The sequence below is a fragment of the Opisthocomus hoazin genome, chromosome 2, assembly GCF_030867145.1.
Source record: "Opisthocomus hoazin isolate bOpiHoa1 chromosome 2, bOpiHoa1.hap1, whole genome shotgun sequence".
Lineage (NCBI taxonomy): Eukaryota > Metazoa > Chordata > Aves > Opisthocomiformes > Opisthocomidae > Opisthocomus > Opisthocomus hoazin.
In genome coordinates, this window is record NC_134415.1 from 21,239,771 (window position 1) to 21,255,854 (window position 16,084).

General features: G+C 47.9%; 1 protein-coding gene across 7 annotated transcripts in view; it reads right to left on the reverse strand.

The window, feature by feature from the left end:
- Nucleotides 1-8,376: 8,376 nt before the first annotated feature.
- Nucleotides 8,377-16,084, reverse strand: part of TTC7A (tetratricopeptide repeat domain 7A) — a 181,905-nt gene continuing 174,197 nt past the window's right edge. For 4 of the 7 annotated variants that reach the window (XM_075412840.1, XM_075412841.1, XM_075412842.1 and 1 more), the window contains one exon: nucleotides 8,379-13,970. In XM_075412840.1, coding sequence (XP_075268955.1) covers nucleotides 13,749-13,970 — 222 coding nt within the window. In that variant the 3' untranslated portion in view covers nucleotides 8,379-13,748. Of the gene's footprint in view, nucleotides 13,971-16,084 lie in introns of all 7 variants that reach the window. The other 3 variants (XR_012763068.1, XM_075412838.1, XM_075412843.1) reach the window with 3 other exon arrangements.

The following is a 16,084-nucleotide window of genomic DNA, read 5'->3' on the forward strand; positions in this document are numbered from 1 at the left end:
GTTGAGGTTTGAAGGCACCTCTGGAAACCGCCTAGTTCAACCTCCTTCTCCAAGCAGGGTCAGCCAGAGCAAATTGCTGATCTGATGTGATTTTGATTGTTTCCACGGGCGTATGCGCCACAACCACTTTGGGCAACCCATTCCTGTGCTTGACCACCCTCACTGAAAGAAGTTTGGTTTCACGTTTAAATGAAATTTCTGGGATTTCACTACCACCTACAACATACCCTTGTCTGAGCTGGGCCAGGAGTTCCTGCCTTCGGGTATCTGCTCAGAGAAGGAAGGCTTGCCTTCCTTCGTGTGCTGTCTCTGGGGTGCCACATGTGCTCCCATGCCAACCAGCTGCTCTCATCTCTTCCAAGCAGGAGGAAGTGGCGATATCTCCTCTTGCTTTTTTAAAAGTCTGCTTACGTGTTTCTTACAGGTGTGTGAAGTTGATTGTGCAAAACCTAATTTGAAACACACGCTCATCTGCTGAGCATGTACTTTATAGTCTCTGGTGACGGTGTTCTGGACCACCTTTGCGCTTTGCTGCCAGCATGAACGAAGGCATCTTGAGATCATGCCCTACCTTTTCTGCAAGTTACTTTTTAACCTGATAAGCATACTATTATCATACGGCCTCAAAGCCCAAGAACACAAAAGCCTGGGCTGCCGTTAGCAAACATGGCGAGAGCTTTCCTGTGTACTCTCCTGGGAGGGTTTGGTCATGGAAGTTACTTTTGTTATGCCCAGTTCCACTAAATACATCTCCAATTTTCCTGTCTGAGCATCAAACATTACATGTGATGGAGCCTAGAATAACAGCGGCTGCCACTCGTGTCAACTGAGAGGAGCACAAGACACTGCAGTGTCTAATTTCTCATTTCTCACAGGGTGGATAACAGTATCTGTTGTACTGACTAGTCCATCAAATATGAATGATGCAGATAGAGTGGCTGTTTACACACAGTGATCTATTTTAGTCAAATTGAAAACACACACGGGAGCATTTCAGCCTTGTGGATAGACAACACTGGAAATGTTTTGGGGTTTTTTTTTTGTTTCGTCTTTTCCGTTTGCCGTCAACAATTAGCTCTCAGGGGTGCCCAGTCTGCGGCTGGGAGAGGACGAGCTCTCTTCTCCTAGGACAAAGATCCAAATCTTGTTAGTTCTCCAACCAAATCTCATGAAATTGAGGATGAGGTGTTTGCCTCCCTTTATCATTCTAATTTTACCCGAATGCTCAACTCTCTTGTACAGTGTTAACACTAGCATTTACAAAGCCGGTCCCTCTGGAAGATGACAGCAATTGTTCTGCTTAATGGTTAATGGCTTTCTCTCCCTCTGGACTCCGTGCCAGGGCACACTGTAATGAACAAGCTCTGGAAGAATGTTATAGCCTCACTTCATCTATTAGAACACTTTACATAGAAATTTATTTTGCACTACCACGAATTCTATAAACACACAAATTAAAGATACCTACGCAATGGTTGCTCGCAGAGAGCATTGTCTGCAGCAAACTCATTAGGAGAATGAATTGCTCTGTAGAAAACCACTTACCCTTTGTGGATTTCCCGGTACTGTGTTTATTAATGCCCTTGCTTTGTTTTGAAGTAATATCTCTGTGTTATCTGAAAACACGATCCAGCTTTGGAAATTAATGCACGGCATTACGGTTTCCTCTGCACATACTGATTATATAGAGAGCAAAAAGCGAGGTCTCGTTCTGCTCTCCCGCGCCTGCGTATAAAAGAGTAAGGATGCGTCCCCTGCGCAAAGCCCTTCGAAACCAGCACCAAACGATGCAGGGCTGAACTCCTTTGGAGGAGGAAAAGAAAAAAAATGAAGGGCTTTGGTTTCCACGGACGAATGTTGATTACAAGCGGAAAGCTTCGCTGAACAGCCTTTAGCAGGATTTGCCTGCAGGGCTCAGTGGCTAACGGTTTGCTGTGGAAAATATTTCTCCAACAACAAATGGAGACAAGGGAAAATAGCAGACTAACTTTCTGGCAAAAGGTCTACTTTGGTTAGCAAAACAATGCTCGCTGTGCACATGTCTGTCAGGAAGGCTGCTCTCAGGAATGTGGCAGCTCTGGTAATTTTGCGAGTAGTAAAAGCAGGAACAGCACGCTCGGTACAGAGTCACCCGCAGAGAAACGCGCTGCCGCAGGGAGCTCTGCGTGTGGGGGGACCTGCACTCGTAGGTGTTTTCAGTGGCAAGGCATCGCTGAAGGTTTATACAGTATTTTTGCAATAACGAAAGCTAGTGATTAGTCACTGAAAATTTCAAGCAAGCTCAGTAACCTGACTTCCTACTCATTCAGTGGCCTGTCCCGTTCCCTGGGAGAGATGTGAGCCGGGTGACTGAGCAGAAGCTGCTGCAGGTGTGCATCAGTGTGACTCCCTTGCCATCACGCTGCTGGCTGCACAGAGGTGTGGGACTGTGCAATGAAGGCAACGGAACAATTTGGTTTGGTAGGTTTGAAGTCTGTAGCCTGATTTCAGGGATGTACTTATGGAAACAAAAGCAGACAGTGACTCTGATGCAGACTGGAGCACGATGACGTTCCTTGAATTCGTTGTATTTGGGATTCTTGGGGTTTGATACCGCTTCTGTGGCACAGAGTTGCTTCTGCCTTTGCTGGGAAAATGTACGGCATTGCATGCGTGCTACATCGTGCTTGTATCTTATAAAGCTGTAATTATAACCCCGCAGAGTAAGCCAGTAGAGAGCAAAGGTTGTTGACTTCCACTGATATGTTCCAGGTAGTATCAATACAAACAGAATAAAACCTTGGCCTTGAGGGCAAGGCTTCAGCAAAAGGCTGCTTGGAAGAATTAAACCTATTGTACAAGCCATGTTGTCCCGAAATGAACCGATGAGCAATATTAACCTGACTGACGCTCCAGACTTCTCCCAGGTCCGACGCCCTGGCACGGACTTAAAGGCTGGCATCGGAGTGGGGGTGCTCCTGAAGGTGAGGACGCTCCTGCTGGCAGCGTCTCTGAGTCTTGCAATTACTTACCTGCAGTGTGAGAATAAAAAAAATCCAGTTTTTGCTGCTTCTGGACATCAGCATTATCTGCTGCTTTACCCTTTACATATTGCGAATTCGGTATGGAATGGCTGCTGGCAGGGGAAGGAGGGTTGGGTATGGAGGGTGGCACAGGTACTGCCCGAGAAGTTAAGTAGAAGACCTGGAAGGGGACAGGGGGAGGAATCGAGGTGGTGGAGAGAGGAAGATCTGAAATCCTGTAATCTCTGTGCTCTGGTGTTTCACTTCTACCTTAGAAAAGGAAGCAGCTTGTACAAAACTGCTAATTTAGATAGGTTATGGATCAACAGACTCCAGTCTCCTATGAATTACGTGACTCTTCTTATTTATTGCTGAAGGTTATAACAGGTTAACCCTGTGTATCGGGATTGTAAGATTTCTCAAGAGCAATGCAAAATGTTTCACACATGGGCTGAATGACTGACGTGTCGAGTCTGGAAAAGCTCCTGATCCAAACGCTGTAATCTGCAAAGAGTAAGGTTAATTCTTTCTGGTGGAGACTTACAAGCAGAACATACCTTGTACCCATTTAGACTTTTCTCCTACAAGAGGAAAGGGAGAAGAAGACAATACTAAAGGAGATCAGTGGTATGTCATCCTTTTCTGTAAGAAAAAACGATAAATTTTGAAACTGTTCTTTCTAGTGAAATCAAAACAGCTCTGATTTTGAAACCGACTTCATTTTCCTGGAGATAGCGAACAATGATTGGTAAGTTGAAACTAAAACATAGCTTTGTATATCTCATCAGCATTATCTGATCACAAATGAGTATTTCCTAACAGTGGAATTCAACTCCTGAACAAAAATGCTTCCTGGATACTGAGCTTCTCTTTATATTCTAGTTTTTGCATAACTAAGTTGCAGGACCCACTGTATGTGGATGAACATTTCTATTTCCATAGTAGGTTGGTAACAACATCCTTCTTTCATGTGGGATCGTTGGAAGCACAGCTGCTTAGTCAGCATGTTGGTTTTCCTGGTACAGCCATCAACATGAGTGAAAATGTGCACACATGGTTTTGAAAAAGTGGATAGGCTGTCAAATTCATTGATCAAATGTTCAAAGACATACGATTTGAAGACTTTTTCAACACCACTAGTCTTTAATTTAATAGTGAATGGTGAATCTTCTAAGCGTTCTTTTGCAAAACTTGCCTGCTCCTTGTTTTCATAGATGTTTGGGGTTTGTTGTTTATTCTTAAAGCTGTTAAGCACGCACACGTTCTCATCTTCCACCTCACCCTCCCAAATGCAATCATCTCTGTGCTGATTGACCCAAGTGATCACCATGGTTTCCAATTCAATTCAGGTCCCCAAAGAGGACTTTTAATTAAGAAGTTCTAATAGAATCTAGGAGAAAACTTTGAAGTCCCTGGTCTCCAGGCTGTGAGCTACAGATCCTGGGGGTGTCTGTGGCCAACTGGTATGAGACCCTAAACGTATCCTTTCCGGAAAGGTCATCTCCTGTGCAGAAATCTGCATAAGCAAATCTTACAGATGTAGACATCCCCTGCAAAATTCCTAGGGACTGCAGAAAGTTGGAAGGCTCTGCAGAGGGCTGCTGTCTAGCCATGGGTAGTGACTGAGAGAGCGGTGAGTGGGGAGCAGAGCACACAGAAACATCAGTGTGTAGAGCTCTGACTCCTGCTAGTGCAAGGTCCCCAAAATATTTAAGAGCTAATTTTTACCCAGAGTGTGTCTGAATTGCAGACAAGTACAAGGGCGAGATTTCCCAAAGGGCTAGGGACGGGTCTGTGCTTATCTCCACGGGGACAGTCCCACCTCGCATGCGCGTGTGGAGCCGTGTGTGGCGTGGAGCAGTGAATGGCGTGGAGCTGTGTATGCTGGTGTTTACTCAGCAGCTCGCACTAATCTCCAGGAAATAACTTGAGCTGGCTGGACCACGGGTGCGATATTTGGTCACGTTGTGCAGAAGCATTTGAGAACGCTTTCACACCGGCAGCTGCGGTATCAGCCACGTATGAGAACAAGAAGTGGGATTGTAAAACACTTCTGAACTCTTGCAAGTATGGTATTCGCTGGAAAGCAAAGTTCCAGAAAACTGGAGCCACATAAAAACTTGAGATTACTTTGGTGAATAGTTCTTGGCTGGAAGACAAAAGGGAAAATTTAAATGTTCTGTGGAGATTGTTTCAGAACTAAACATCTTGAATTTTTTTGTTTCGAAATGCTCTCCCTTCTGGCAATTCTCTCAAAACTTCTGGTCATATAAATCTGAGTTATTGAAGATACTACTTGAGGACTCCTGTCAGAACAATATTTTGTTTAATTGGAAGGTTTTTTAAGGTCTTTATTTGGTTGAAAATCTCTGAAGTTTTCCTTTGGCATGTGGCTTGAAATAAATTTGTTTTTTTCAGCTTATTACTTCTCAGTTAGCTGTCTGAACAGCTTTGCAAGTACCCAAGAGGGGACAACAGCAGAATTAATAACTAAATGCTTCGGTTGCAGTAAGTCATCCCTTGCTGCAGCAGCACCCCGAGGCCAGACCCGGACCGCCTGTACAGAGGCACCCGTACCCTCCTGTGCTTTGTAGCTGCACCAACACAGGTGTCTAATGTGTGCCACTCCGCTGATTTACAGAGGAAGAAGCTATCAGATACACTGCGTTAATATAAGAACTGAGTGATAAGTTGCTCTAAGTCCCCCTCCACAGAAGGAGCCTGAAAAAGGGAGAGCAGAAGCCCTTCGTGGGGTCGGAAGGAGGACCGTGCCATGCTGCGACTGGGCCGTGGGAGGCAGGCAGCACTGCCCTGGGATTGCAGAAAGGAACAAAACCCGAGCCATAGCAATTTAACCAGCTCTGCACAGAAAAAGCACACCTGTCTCATCTCAACTCCTGGCAGAGTTGGTTTTCCATCTAGTGAAAAACGGGGATGAAATGCCTCCCTTGCTACCCTTCAAAACACCCTTCGGTACCCTCCACGGAGACATAAAAGCAGCATCATTATAAGTGGGAAATGAATCGCTCGCTCGCTGGATTTAGCAGCTTCCTCTTTGGAAACCCGAGATCTGGTCTCAAATTTCTGTTTGTTGTCAGCCCAGCAGAAGAGACTCCAAGGCTGCAAAGCCCCTGGTGAGGCAGCGCGTCATTTGCTAATTGTCTCTGCCAGACAATGCCGTTTACACTGCGCACAGAACCACCTCTAACCTCCACTGACCAGAAAATCATTACACCCTTGAACTCGCAGCCTGCTGAAACAGAACCCGGCATCGCAAACTTGGGCCGCGCGTGTCAGCTCCTCTGACAGGACAACAAAATACGGGAATGCTTAGTGCTGATTAATTTACAAACACCCCCGTTCCCAGACCTAATTATGACATTGTAAGCAACTGCAGCATAAAAAAAGATGTCTGACTTGTTGTATGTAAAGTAATGACTCTTCTGCGTGGACGCCGACCACATTGTCCTTTGAACGGCGACGCGAGCTGGGTACAGGACTGGCACCTGCCCCTGGCAGCATCACGGCCCCGGGCTCTCGGGCCGGGTTGGGGTCTCTGGCTGTGGCACAGGACAGAGGCAGAATGAAGGCTCAGCGGGGCCTCTGCAATCAGGATGCTGGCGAGGGGCTGCTCCACATCTGCTCCTAACTCTCACGGCCTGGGGTTTTTGTGTGTTTCTGACAGAAAAGCCAGTGAAGCTGGGCTTTGCCTCTGTGAGAGTTTTTCAGTAAGGAAAATGTCTCCTATTTTACAGTTTTCATCACTCTTTTTTGCTTTTTTAGGACTTGTTACAATGCTTCCCATTTTCGCTGTATAAAATTCAGATGTTCTGTCTCCCTGCTTCTCTTCCTCCATCAGCCAAGTGATCATCATCCGTTGATGATCAGTTTTAAATGGGATCAGATCTGCAGATCCAGGGGAATGACCCGTAAGGGTTTTTTCCTCCCAGATTCACACTTGCTTAACTTGGAGCACTGAGAAAACCCTTGGATCTTTTGCCCCTCCGTTGGTGGACCTATGGGGATGTTCTTGGCTGTGAGCTGTTGCTCTTCATTTTGGAGACAATATAGCAGAGGAAACTGGTTTGAGCCACAGCTCAGTTAAATGCAATAGTGACTGCTAATGGTAACAGCATAAGCCAGTGATACCTAGGTCTACTTGCTCCAACATCTTTAAACAGTCTTTAAATATCAGTAGGTCACGTGTATATTTATTCTTTGTTCCAAAGACTGGTTCAGGTATGTCTGACCAGGACGTGACATCTCCCGAGGGATGTGGTTAAACACAGACAAATTCAACGCTGCTGCTTTGGTGATTGCACAAAAACCTGACAGCCAGAGGCTGTCCTGGAAGTATCTGGGCAGCAGCGACATGTCTCACCTCTTCCCTTGCTGTTTATGGGACTGCTAAAGATCTGGGCTGCGCATGAGGCAGGAATCTACTGTATGTATCTGGGCTGGTTTTACCCATTCTGCAGACAGAAGTGGAGGTACGAATCAATTATTAAAAATTATATAAAATATAGTAAATTATTAAAAATTATTAAATTATTCTTAATGGCCTTTCAAGACCATCATGTCAAAATTACCACAGAAATAAATATAACTTGGTTCTTTGCAAGGGAAGGAGTGATTCTGAATTAAAGGCGGAGAGTAGTCAAACCACCTGCAGCTGCCCCAGCCAAGCTGAGGGCCGAGAAGGCTTGTTCTCCTCCCTTTCCAGCAGAAAGGGCGTACTGAGCACCCGTGTGATGCGGAGAGGAGAACAGGGAATGCACCGGCGTCAGGGTGGAAGCAGAGACGAGCGGTCTCCCGCAGAGGGTCTGAACAACGAAGCCTCCTGTTTTCGCTGGGGGTCCGTTTTGGGCCTCCAGCAGGGCTCCTGCTCGGAGGGGCCGCAGCAGCAGCACTCCTCCTCCTCCCTCCCTCCGCCCCTTGCAGAAACCCTGCACCGCTCTTCCCCTTCCTCTCGGTATCGTGGGAAAGAGAAGGAAAAAGTCAGAGCTAGTATTTTGTTTGCTTCAATTTCCAGTTTTGAAGTCTTCGTACGAACAGCTGAAGGACTTCATTCTGTTCCTGCCGCAGAGGAACCGTGTTCTGCTTGGGTTACGCTGAACACACTCGTAAACCAAAGCAGCCACAGTTATGAAGAAAAGCTCTTCAAAAACCCTGTCCTTAATCTCATTTGAGTATGAAACTAAGCGGCCGGCTTATTTAAGAAGGCCCTCTTGAAGCTTGCCCAAAAGATTAATGTGTAAATGCAAAGAATGCTCTGGAAGCTCTTGAATGGAGACATTTTATTTCCAAATAACCACAGGAGTAACTGTTTGTAGCAAAAACATGATTAATGTCATAGTGGCCAAAATAAGGCGAGTCCCTAAACTTGACAGCATAGTATTTGCATATTACCTTGATTTAGAGTTTCTCATACTACCTTTGTTTATTTTTACTGGAAGAAGCACAAGAAAAGCATGATGCTTGCTTAAATCCCCGCAAATCCAAACATCTGAAGCTACATTACTCCTTTTTCCTGGCTCTGTTCCTCTCCAAAAGCACGGCGCTTGCATGCTCACTCTCAATTTTCCCATGAACTACAGGGTGTAGGCCAAAATACCCTTTGCAACTGGTAACTTGCTAGGCACCTTTGCAACTGGTAACTTGCTAGGCAAACTGGGTTCCAGTTAATATAACAAAATGGTCGTTCCATAATGCTTGAAATATCCGTGGCATGAATACATTAAAAGTCCCGAAACTGGCAGGAAACACGAGGGGCATTTTTTGTTTTCCACAAGGTCAATTTTATTCATCTGGTGAAAACATCTTACGACAAAAAAAGTGGCGTTACATGGAAACATGACGCCAACAACCGCGTTAACAGCATCCAAGCGGCGGGCGGGAAGCCCTCGTACGCGCCAAAGCTGAGCACCTCTCTGTGCACCGCCTCGGGGGGGTCCTTCACTGCAGCCTCACGGGCCGCTCCACGACCGAGTGGTGCCACATCTCAGTCCGGGGTGTGAGCTGCAGACTGGCGCGTTTTCGTGGGGAAACGAGCTGGATCCTTCAGCACCCAGCCACCCGGGAACCCGCCTCGGTCTGCGGGAGCTGCAGGCACGAGCCAGTCTGTTAAAGGCAACGTTGCAGGAACCATCTTGGCAGCTGCTGGGTCATCAGCCTCCTCCCCTCCTGCCAACACCACCCCACTGATGGATGCTGCAGCTCCTCCTTTCTAAGAAGACAACTCCTTACCTGACCACGCAGGACTGGACAACCACGGAAGCCCTGAGCGACCACCACCTGGAGCCAGGCCTAGGGCGCAGCTGGAGGGTTGGCTAAGCCAGCCCGAGCGACGGGATGCCGACGGGCACCTGGACGGGCACTGTTGTCCTCCCTTTGGGCACGAAGCAGCTCTCCTGAGCCGAGCGGGTGACACGCTGGGCAAGGGAGAGACGTCTCCGCTGCACGTGCTTGTTGCACAGTTGTAAAATTTGCCTGTGACACCGTTCCGTCAGAGGCAGCCATCGCCGCAGCGGGGTTGCTCCGGGAAGCCTTCCTCTCCTAGGCTGAACTGCAGCTATCAAATCTCTGTGGTCTGGCTGAAAAAAGATCACGGCAGCGATGTCTTTTCACTAAAAATGATTTTTTCCCACTCTGCTGTCATTAAAACGAAATATGAACTAGCCAAACTCTGTCTTCACCAGGACTCTCCGAAAATGGGAAATTTTTTGGATAAAATCACTGTAATTCAAACTCCAACAGTCAGTGCTGTGCCTACTTTGGTAGCCAGCCAGTGAATTTTAAAGTAAACACCCTCCAGGACTGTTCTCCATTTGTATTTATTAGTCATTACCAAGAAAAGATAATTAGCACTTCTGATGCATTCTGATAATCAGTGGCATGAACTGTTACCAATAGAAACGGACTGGGGTGCTTGTGCAGCGCAGGAACATGGCAGCTCCGCTGTACTCCCTGTACAGACTGGGTACACTGGTGGGCAGATCCTCAGCTGGAGGAGATGCTCATGAATACCAACAACGCCAGTGGAGCTAATGACAGTTTACACAGGGTGAGGCAGGGAGGGGAGCTGTTCCCTGGCCTCTTGGGCTTCGCCGTCTGTTATCCTGGAGGCAAAGTCATTTTTGTTACAATATACAAAGCCTCTTGTTGGTCAAAGGCAATGGCAAATTCTACTCCTTTACTGCGCAACAGAAAAATAGGAGCTAATTTTTCTTTTGTATGCACCCTGCCAACACAAAGGAAAATAACCTTCTAGTGGAACGAGAGGGGCCTGGCTATACCATGACCCTTTAGGCAACGATGCCTTTTTTCTCTTCCTAAACTAATAAGAAAACTCTGTTGGACTCAAGTCAGTGCCAAAACTCACAGAACGGGTATTTCACTTACTGTTCCCCAAAGTTCCAGCACTTGGGATCATCTAAAATAATCCTATGAGGGGTGGGATGTAAATCTTGTGTTCTTAGTCTCAATCCCTGAGCATCAAGCATGCCGGGCTCCCTGCTATACGGAGAAGCATTACTTACTGAGCTTAGGGAAGCAGGTCCATTAGATTTACCAGTGTCGCTATGTAAATAAATACTACAACACACAGGCTTGTCTGAAGTAGTTATCTTTGTTTTTCTGTACCTGGAAGTATAAACAAAAACCCATGCTGAAGAACAGAGGCTGCACGTAAGCTTGGGAAGGCTTCTGTTTTGGTAAGCAGTGATAACAAACATAGCTAGAGGATTTACCCCAAAATCACATGCAAGTCTGCAACAACCACCCTTTTCCCCGTGCTGTACCGAGCATTTCAGGCCAACACGACACCCCTCCAGCCAACGGGTGCTTCGCATCCTCTGGGAAGCACACGGCAAATTTCGGGATGGAGTCCAGGATGCATGCAAAGCACTTTGTGATTGCTGTGGGGCTGCGGCGTGCTGTGCTGGTGGAGGGTGCCTTACCCACGTAGTTCCTATTGATGCTGATGGCATTTACACATGTACGTCTCCCTTGTCACACGTGGAGCAGAGGCTCTTAGGACTGCAATTCCAGTGCCAGTAACGCTCCTTAACAGGCACGGCAAGTACAGGACCACCTTGGGAACATCTGATGGGTTGATGCCCTCAAAGCACTCCTGCATGTTTGCACCTCTCCTAGGAAGATGACCCCGGTGGCAAGTCTGATGATCGCTGAGATGAAGTTTGCCTGATGGCAACGCATGTGATGTTCTGGTGGCTGTTCACAAGCTATGCCTGCAGAAGTGAATGGGTCTGTGTCTGTTTGCTTCTCGGCTGCTGCTGGGAAACGGGCCCCCTCCTGCCAGGTCACAGCCCAGCTACGCCACAGAGCTCTTCAAGCAGTTCCTCAGCCGCAGAGGTGGATGCATAGCTTGTACTCAAATAACTGTCTGGTACGCAGAAGTTGCTATGGCAGCGCTTTACAGATATACATTGCACAAGAAAGCGGTGACGTTGGACCACACTGACTCTTTTTTTGTGTCTTACACAGCAGGCTCACTCCCACCCTGTGGGAACCATGGAGCAGAACCAGTATTGGAATATAGTATCTATCTATGTCGATCTACTTAAGCCTATTGTTAGATTGCATCTGACTGTGGAACTGGGTTTAAAACACCTGGGTAACAATTTACATGTCAACAACAACATCTGTCCCCCTCCCTTTCCCCCTTTCCCACCTGCAGTGCAGAGCAAGCCCACTTCATAGCATCCTTCACAGCAAAACGGGTCTCTGCTGCGTCTTTTTGTCTTCATGGAACTCATTTAATTCTGGTGCTTTAACACCTACTCCTTCCTCTGCTGCTGGTGCTATTGCAGACAAGAATGCGGCCGGGTAACACTGTCTCCTTGGAAACCTGCCTCTGGCCTAAAAAGCTCGGTTTGGTGCCTGCGTGGCACTGCAAAGCCAGAGACCTCACGGGCTGAGCACCTTTCAGGCTGGGCTGCTTCCACTCCAGACCCCTCGGTGAACAGAGGAATAAGTTGAGCTATTCCACTGGCCAGATTCAGTGGAAAAAAACCCCAATATATTGGCCTGGGAGCGCAACAGGCTGCTGAGAGAAACCTGAGGGCAGTGCACTCCCGAGGGGAGGTGGGAGCTGGAGCTGCCGGGGGCAGGAGCTCTGCGACGGCGTGGTCTGGGGGCAGCGTGAGGGGCCCACCTCTCCATCAGCCTGCAGGTTTCCAAATTATTGTAAACAACGCTGACTTCGAGTCTGCTGCCAGAGCCTCAGGCTCTTTAAGAAATAACCCCTACTCATTTATCGCCTGAGGATATTATTATTTCCGGAATGAACTAGTTGCGGATCACAATACTGGGCAGAACTACAGTACAAAGTGTGTTCTAGTGCAAAACTACTTATGAAATAGTCACAAATCTTCTTTGGACAGAAACGGGCCCAGAGCCCCAGCTTTTTCTGTGGAAAAGTGCTCGCAGCTCATTTCTTCATCATCTCCACCTTGGGACCTGTCTGGACGGGGTCGGCTCCCGCGTGCCGCGTGGCAGCACGGCACGGCTCTGCCTCACTGCCCAGGCCTCGGCGACGCCAAGCACAGCTAAGGAGCAGCTCAGCAGGGGCTCTGCCAGCCGCGTCCCCAGGCCGTGCCCGCCGCGGGCAGGCTGCGCGGATTAGGAGCTCTCTGAGGAGATCGCTCTTACATCTGATATGATACGCAAGATGATCCTGCTCCGCTGAAGGCACAACTCCGTACCTCTAACACGAAACTTCTACAGACAATCCAAAGGTTTGGTTTTAAGAAAGAAGTAATTCATATATACACATACTGCCTTCAGCATGCTTTCCCTTAAAAGGCTGCTGCCATCTTTTGTATCATGAAAAGATGGATATGAAAATTTTGTGCCAGGAAAAGAATGCAGAGCACAGAGTTCAGTCACTATGTATTGGTAATCACTACATTCCTCACTAAAGTGATGCAATAGGTGGTTAATAAGAATGAAGCTCAGCTGTAAGCCCTTTCCACAAATATGTAATTGGAGATACTTATATGCTTTTAGCACTAGTTCAGGTGTGAACTGATTAGGTCTTTGGTCTTTCTGCTTTTGTGAATCATACTGCAATAGCAGCTTTTCAAAAAATAGTATTTTTAATTGAAATTGGTCTAGGCAAGCACCACACTAAATATAGTGAGCATATGCAGTATATTAGAGCAAGGCAGGAAAAAGGATTATCAAAATAGCTGAAATAATTTTGTAAATGGCATATAGTGCACATCTATTTGGTTTAATCGCTATTCCTATCCCGCCAGATCTGTGTGGAGGTAGCCACATGCTTAAGCACAACTTGGTCAAGTTAGCTGGTGCATCTAGTCCTGTTTAGAGCAGGACTGGGCTTTAATTCAGGGCTTGGGTTTTTTACCTTTAATGAAAATTGAAAGGTGCAAGTGCTCAGAACAGCTGTACTCTAGCATGACCTATTCTACAGACAGTCACCTTGAAGGAACACTTTGAAATAAGCCTTGCCTATCGATGTGAACAGGAGGTTAGCCGGGCACCTGTGAAGAAAAGGCATTCTCTGTTTCTGCCTGTTGCAAATCCTTCCGCAGTTAGGCTGGCCTCAGCTTAGCATGTGGACCTGAGCCCCATGCCGGCATTATTTTGCCCAGTTCCAGGTTACAATGGCACTTTTCTGTTGGGCTTATTTTATTCTTTGTTTATTTGTTTGGTTTTGGTGTCTGTCCACGGAATGAAGGTGCTTAGCTGCAGGGCAAAGCTTCAGAGCTCCCTGGGTATGACAGTGAAAGGGATGACAGGACTGCTGGATTCGAGGTCCAGAGCGGTGAGGAAGCATTCGGTGGCTGCTTCATTCTTCCCCTGAGCTTGCAAGACCTGTCCGAGGCTGTTCCAGGCCCTGTGGCTGGTGGTCTGGATCCGGATGGCATCTCTGAGGACTTTCTGGGCCAGGTCCCTCCGCCCAAGCCTGCTCAGCACCAGGCCCTGTCAATAAACAAGTGACAAGCAGTTAACAACAGCACCAAGCAGAGGAAGCAGCGGCGCGGCCGGAGCTCCCAGCAAGCTGGGCAGATGTACCAATGCAGGCGCAGGAGTCCTGTGGGGGCAGATCTCCACCTACTTCTGGAGAAGAAAAGCAATCAACTGTTCAGCTCTGCTTTTTTCGATTGTGATGTGTAATTTAGAAAAACAAACGTGAAAATAATTTTTTTAAGGCAGAGACTGATCCAGCTCTGCCAGTGCTCCTGCTGCATGTTACTGGGCAAGCGTACACTGGTGCTATATAGAGGAAAGTCTACAGGCCCTTTAACCATCCCTCTCTCCTTGTGTAGGTTGCACTGGCTTCCAATCCCCAGGAAAATACGCACAGGTTCAATCACACCGAGTATTTAAACTAACTCTTGCACCTCTGGAACATCCAGCCGAGGCTGGGGTAAAGTCTCTCAGCTCCTACATCCTCATTGTATAGAAAGACCCTTCTTCCTAACAAACGGGGCTAGACGGACGCGGCCCCCTTCCAGCCTTCTAGGGGCAGGCTGTGTGCAGCAGCGTGGGGCCCTCTGTCCTCCTGCTCTCCAGCGTAGATCCTAAAGCAGTGTGGGGGAGGAGAAGAATGGAGGAGCCTTGTTTAAAAAGCTGTCCTTAGGGTAAGAAAAGACACAAGTGGGTGTAACCATCTGGAAGGAACAGGAGGGGGAGGATGAAAGAAGTGGTAGGAAGAGCATGTTTTCCTATAGGGCTCGCATGGATGCGTCTGAACGCACAAAGCACCTAATGCGCCAGGCTCCCTTTTCACTATACAGCAGTCAACCGCACCGAGCCCGGATGGTGACGTGGGCTTTGCAGGCCACAACGCATCAGTGGCGTTCTTCTGGTTCCTCCTGAAGGTGCACAGGCCAGGGTGAACCTCCCACCACTTTCATCTAGGTGTTTCCTGTGGAAGGAGCAGCCATTCCTTTCATGTTGCCCTGCATAGCCGCTGCCGGCACTCACCCGCGGAAATGTTGGGAAGTGAGGTGACCGCCTGACGTCATGCTTTTCCTGGGACTACATAGCATGTGGATGCAGACATATCTGAGAAGAAAAGCATTAGCTTCACCCTTAATGGGTCTAATTGCCTTTAGCAGGTATGAAAAAACGTAAGAAACCTGAAATCTCTTGCAACCAGAAGCCAAGTAAATTTCTGATGAAAGAATGATGATACTTTGGAAGTAGTGAAGAGCTTGCCTTTGTCTTCTTTGGTTTGCTTTCCCAAAAGTGCCATTAGATGCAGGGTGCCTCAGCATGACTAAGACCCTACAGCCAGTGGCCGTACTAACACCTACAGACACACACTACTTTGCCTGAGAGAAAAACTAAGAAATACCCATTTAATGAAGTATTGGCAGTACTGTAAAAAGTTTCACTGCCTCTTTCTTGCCCATAACCTTGACCTGAATAATCAACTCAGTATCAACTCTGGTCATCTAAAGACGCATTAGGGATGCTTTTTCTTCAGGTTTCTCCCTCTGCTGGAAAACGATGAGGCAACAGGCCCTAATCTTAATCCTCGCCTTGTGAGCAGGCACAGGTGGCACAGAGGTACCTCGATGGGAGAGGCTGGAGGTAGCTGCCCGGAGATGACCACAGGCACGTGATGACAGACTGGAAGGAATTTGTGCAACTACAGTTTGAGTCACCCGCTTGACAGGGATAACGAGGCATAGAAAGGGCAAGTAGTGTGGCCATAGCAAATCTGCTGCTGAGCCAAGAATAGACAGGAGCTATCTCAGCTCAAGTTTGCCCCCAACCACAAAACCACTCTTCCTAAAAACTCTTCCCGTTGCGCTGACCGAGCAGAGCCGATTGTGCTCTCAGGTGGCCGGGGACCCACCGCTGTCCTCACCCTGACATGGCGCGGCACCAAGCCTCTCAGCGCTGCCGGAGGGCCGCTGGCCCCGGAGGCACAGGGGCCAGCAAGCCCGTGCAGCTGCTGCCTGTCATCCTTCTCCAACGAGGAGGGGAATTCCCTCCCCGGCTGACATCTCGCGCCTCTCAACAATGCCGCAGCGAAATCCACCTCATCGTAAACCGCTCGTGCAGCACAGCTCCCTTGTCTG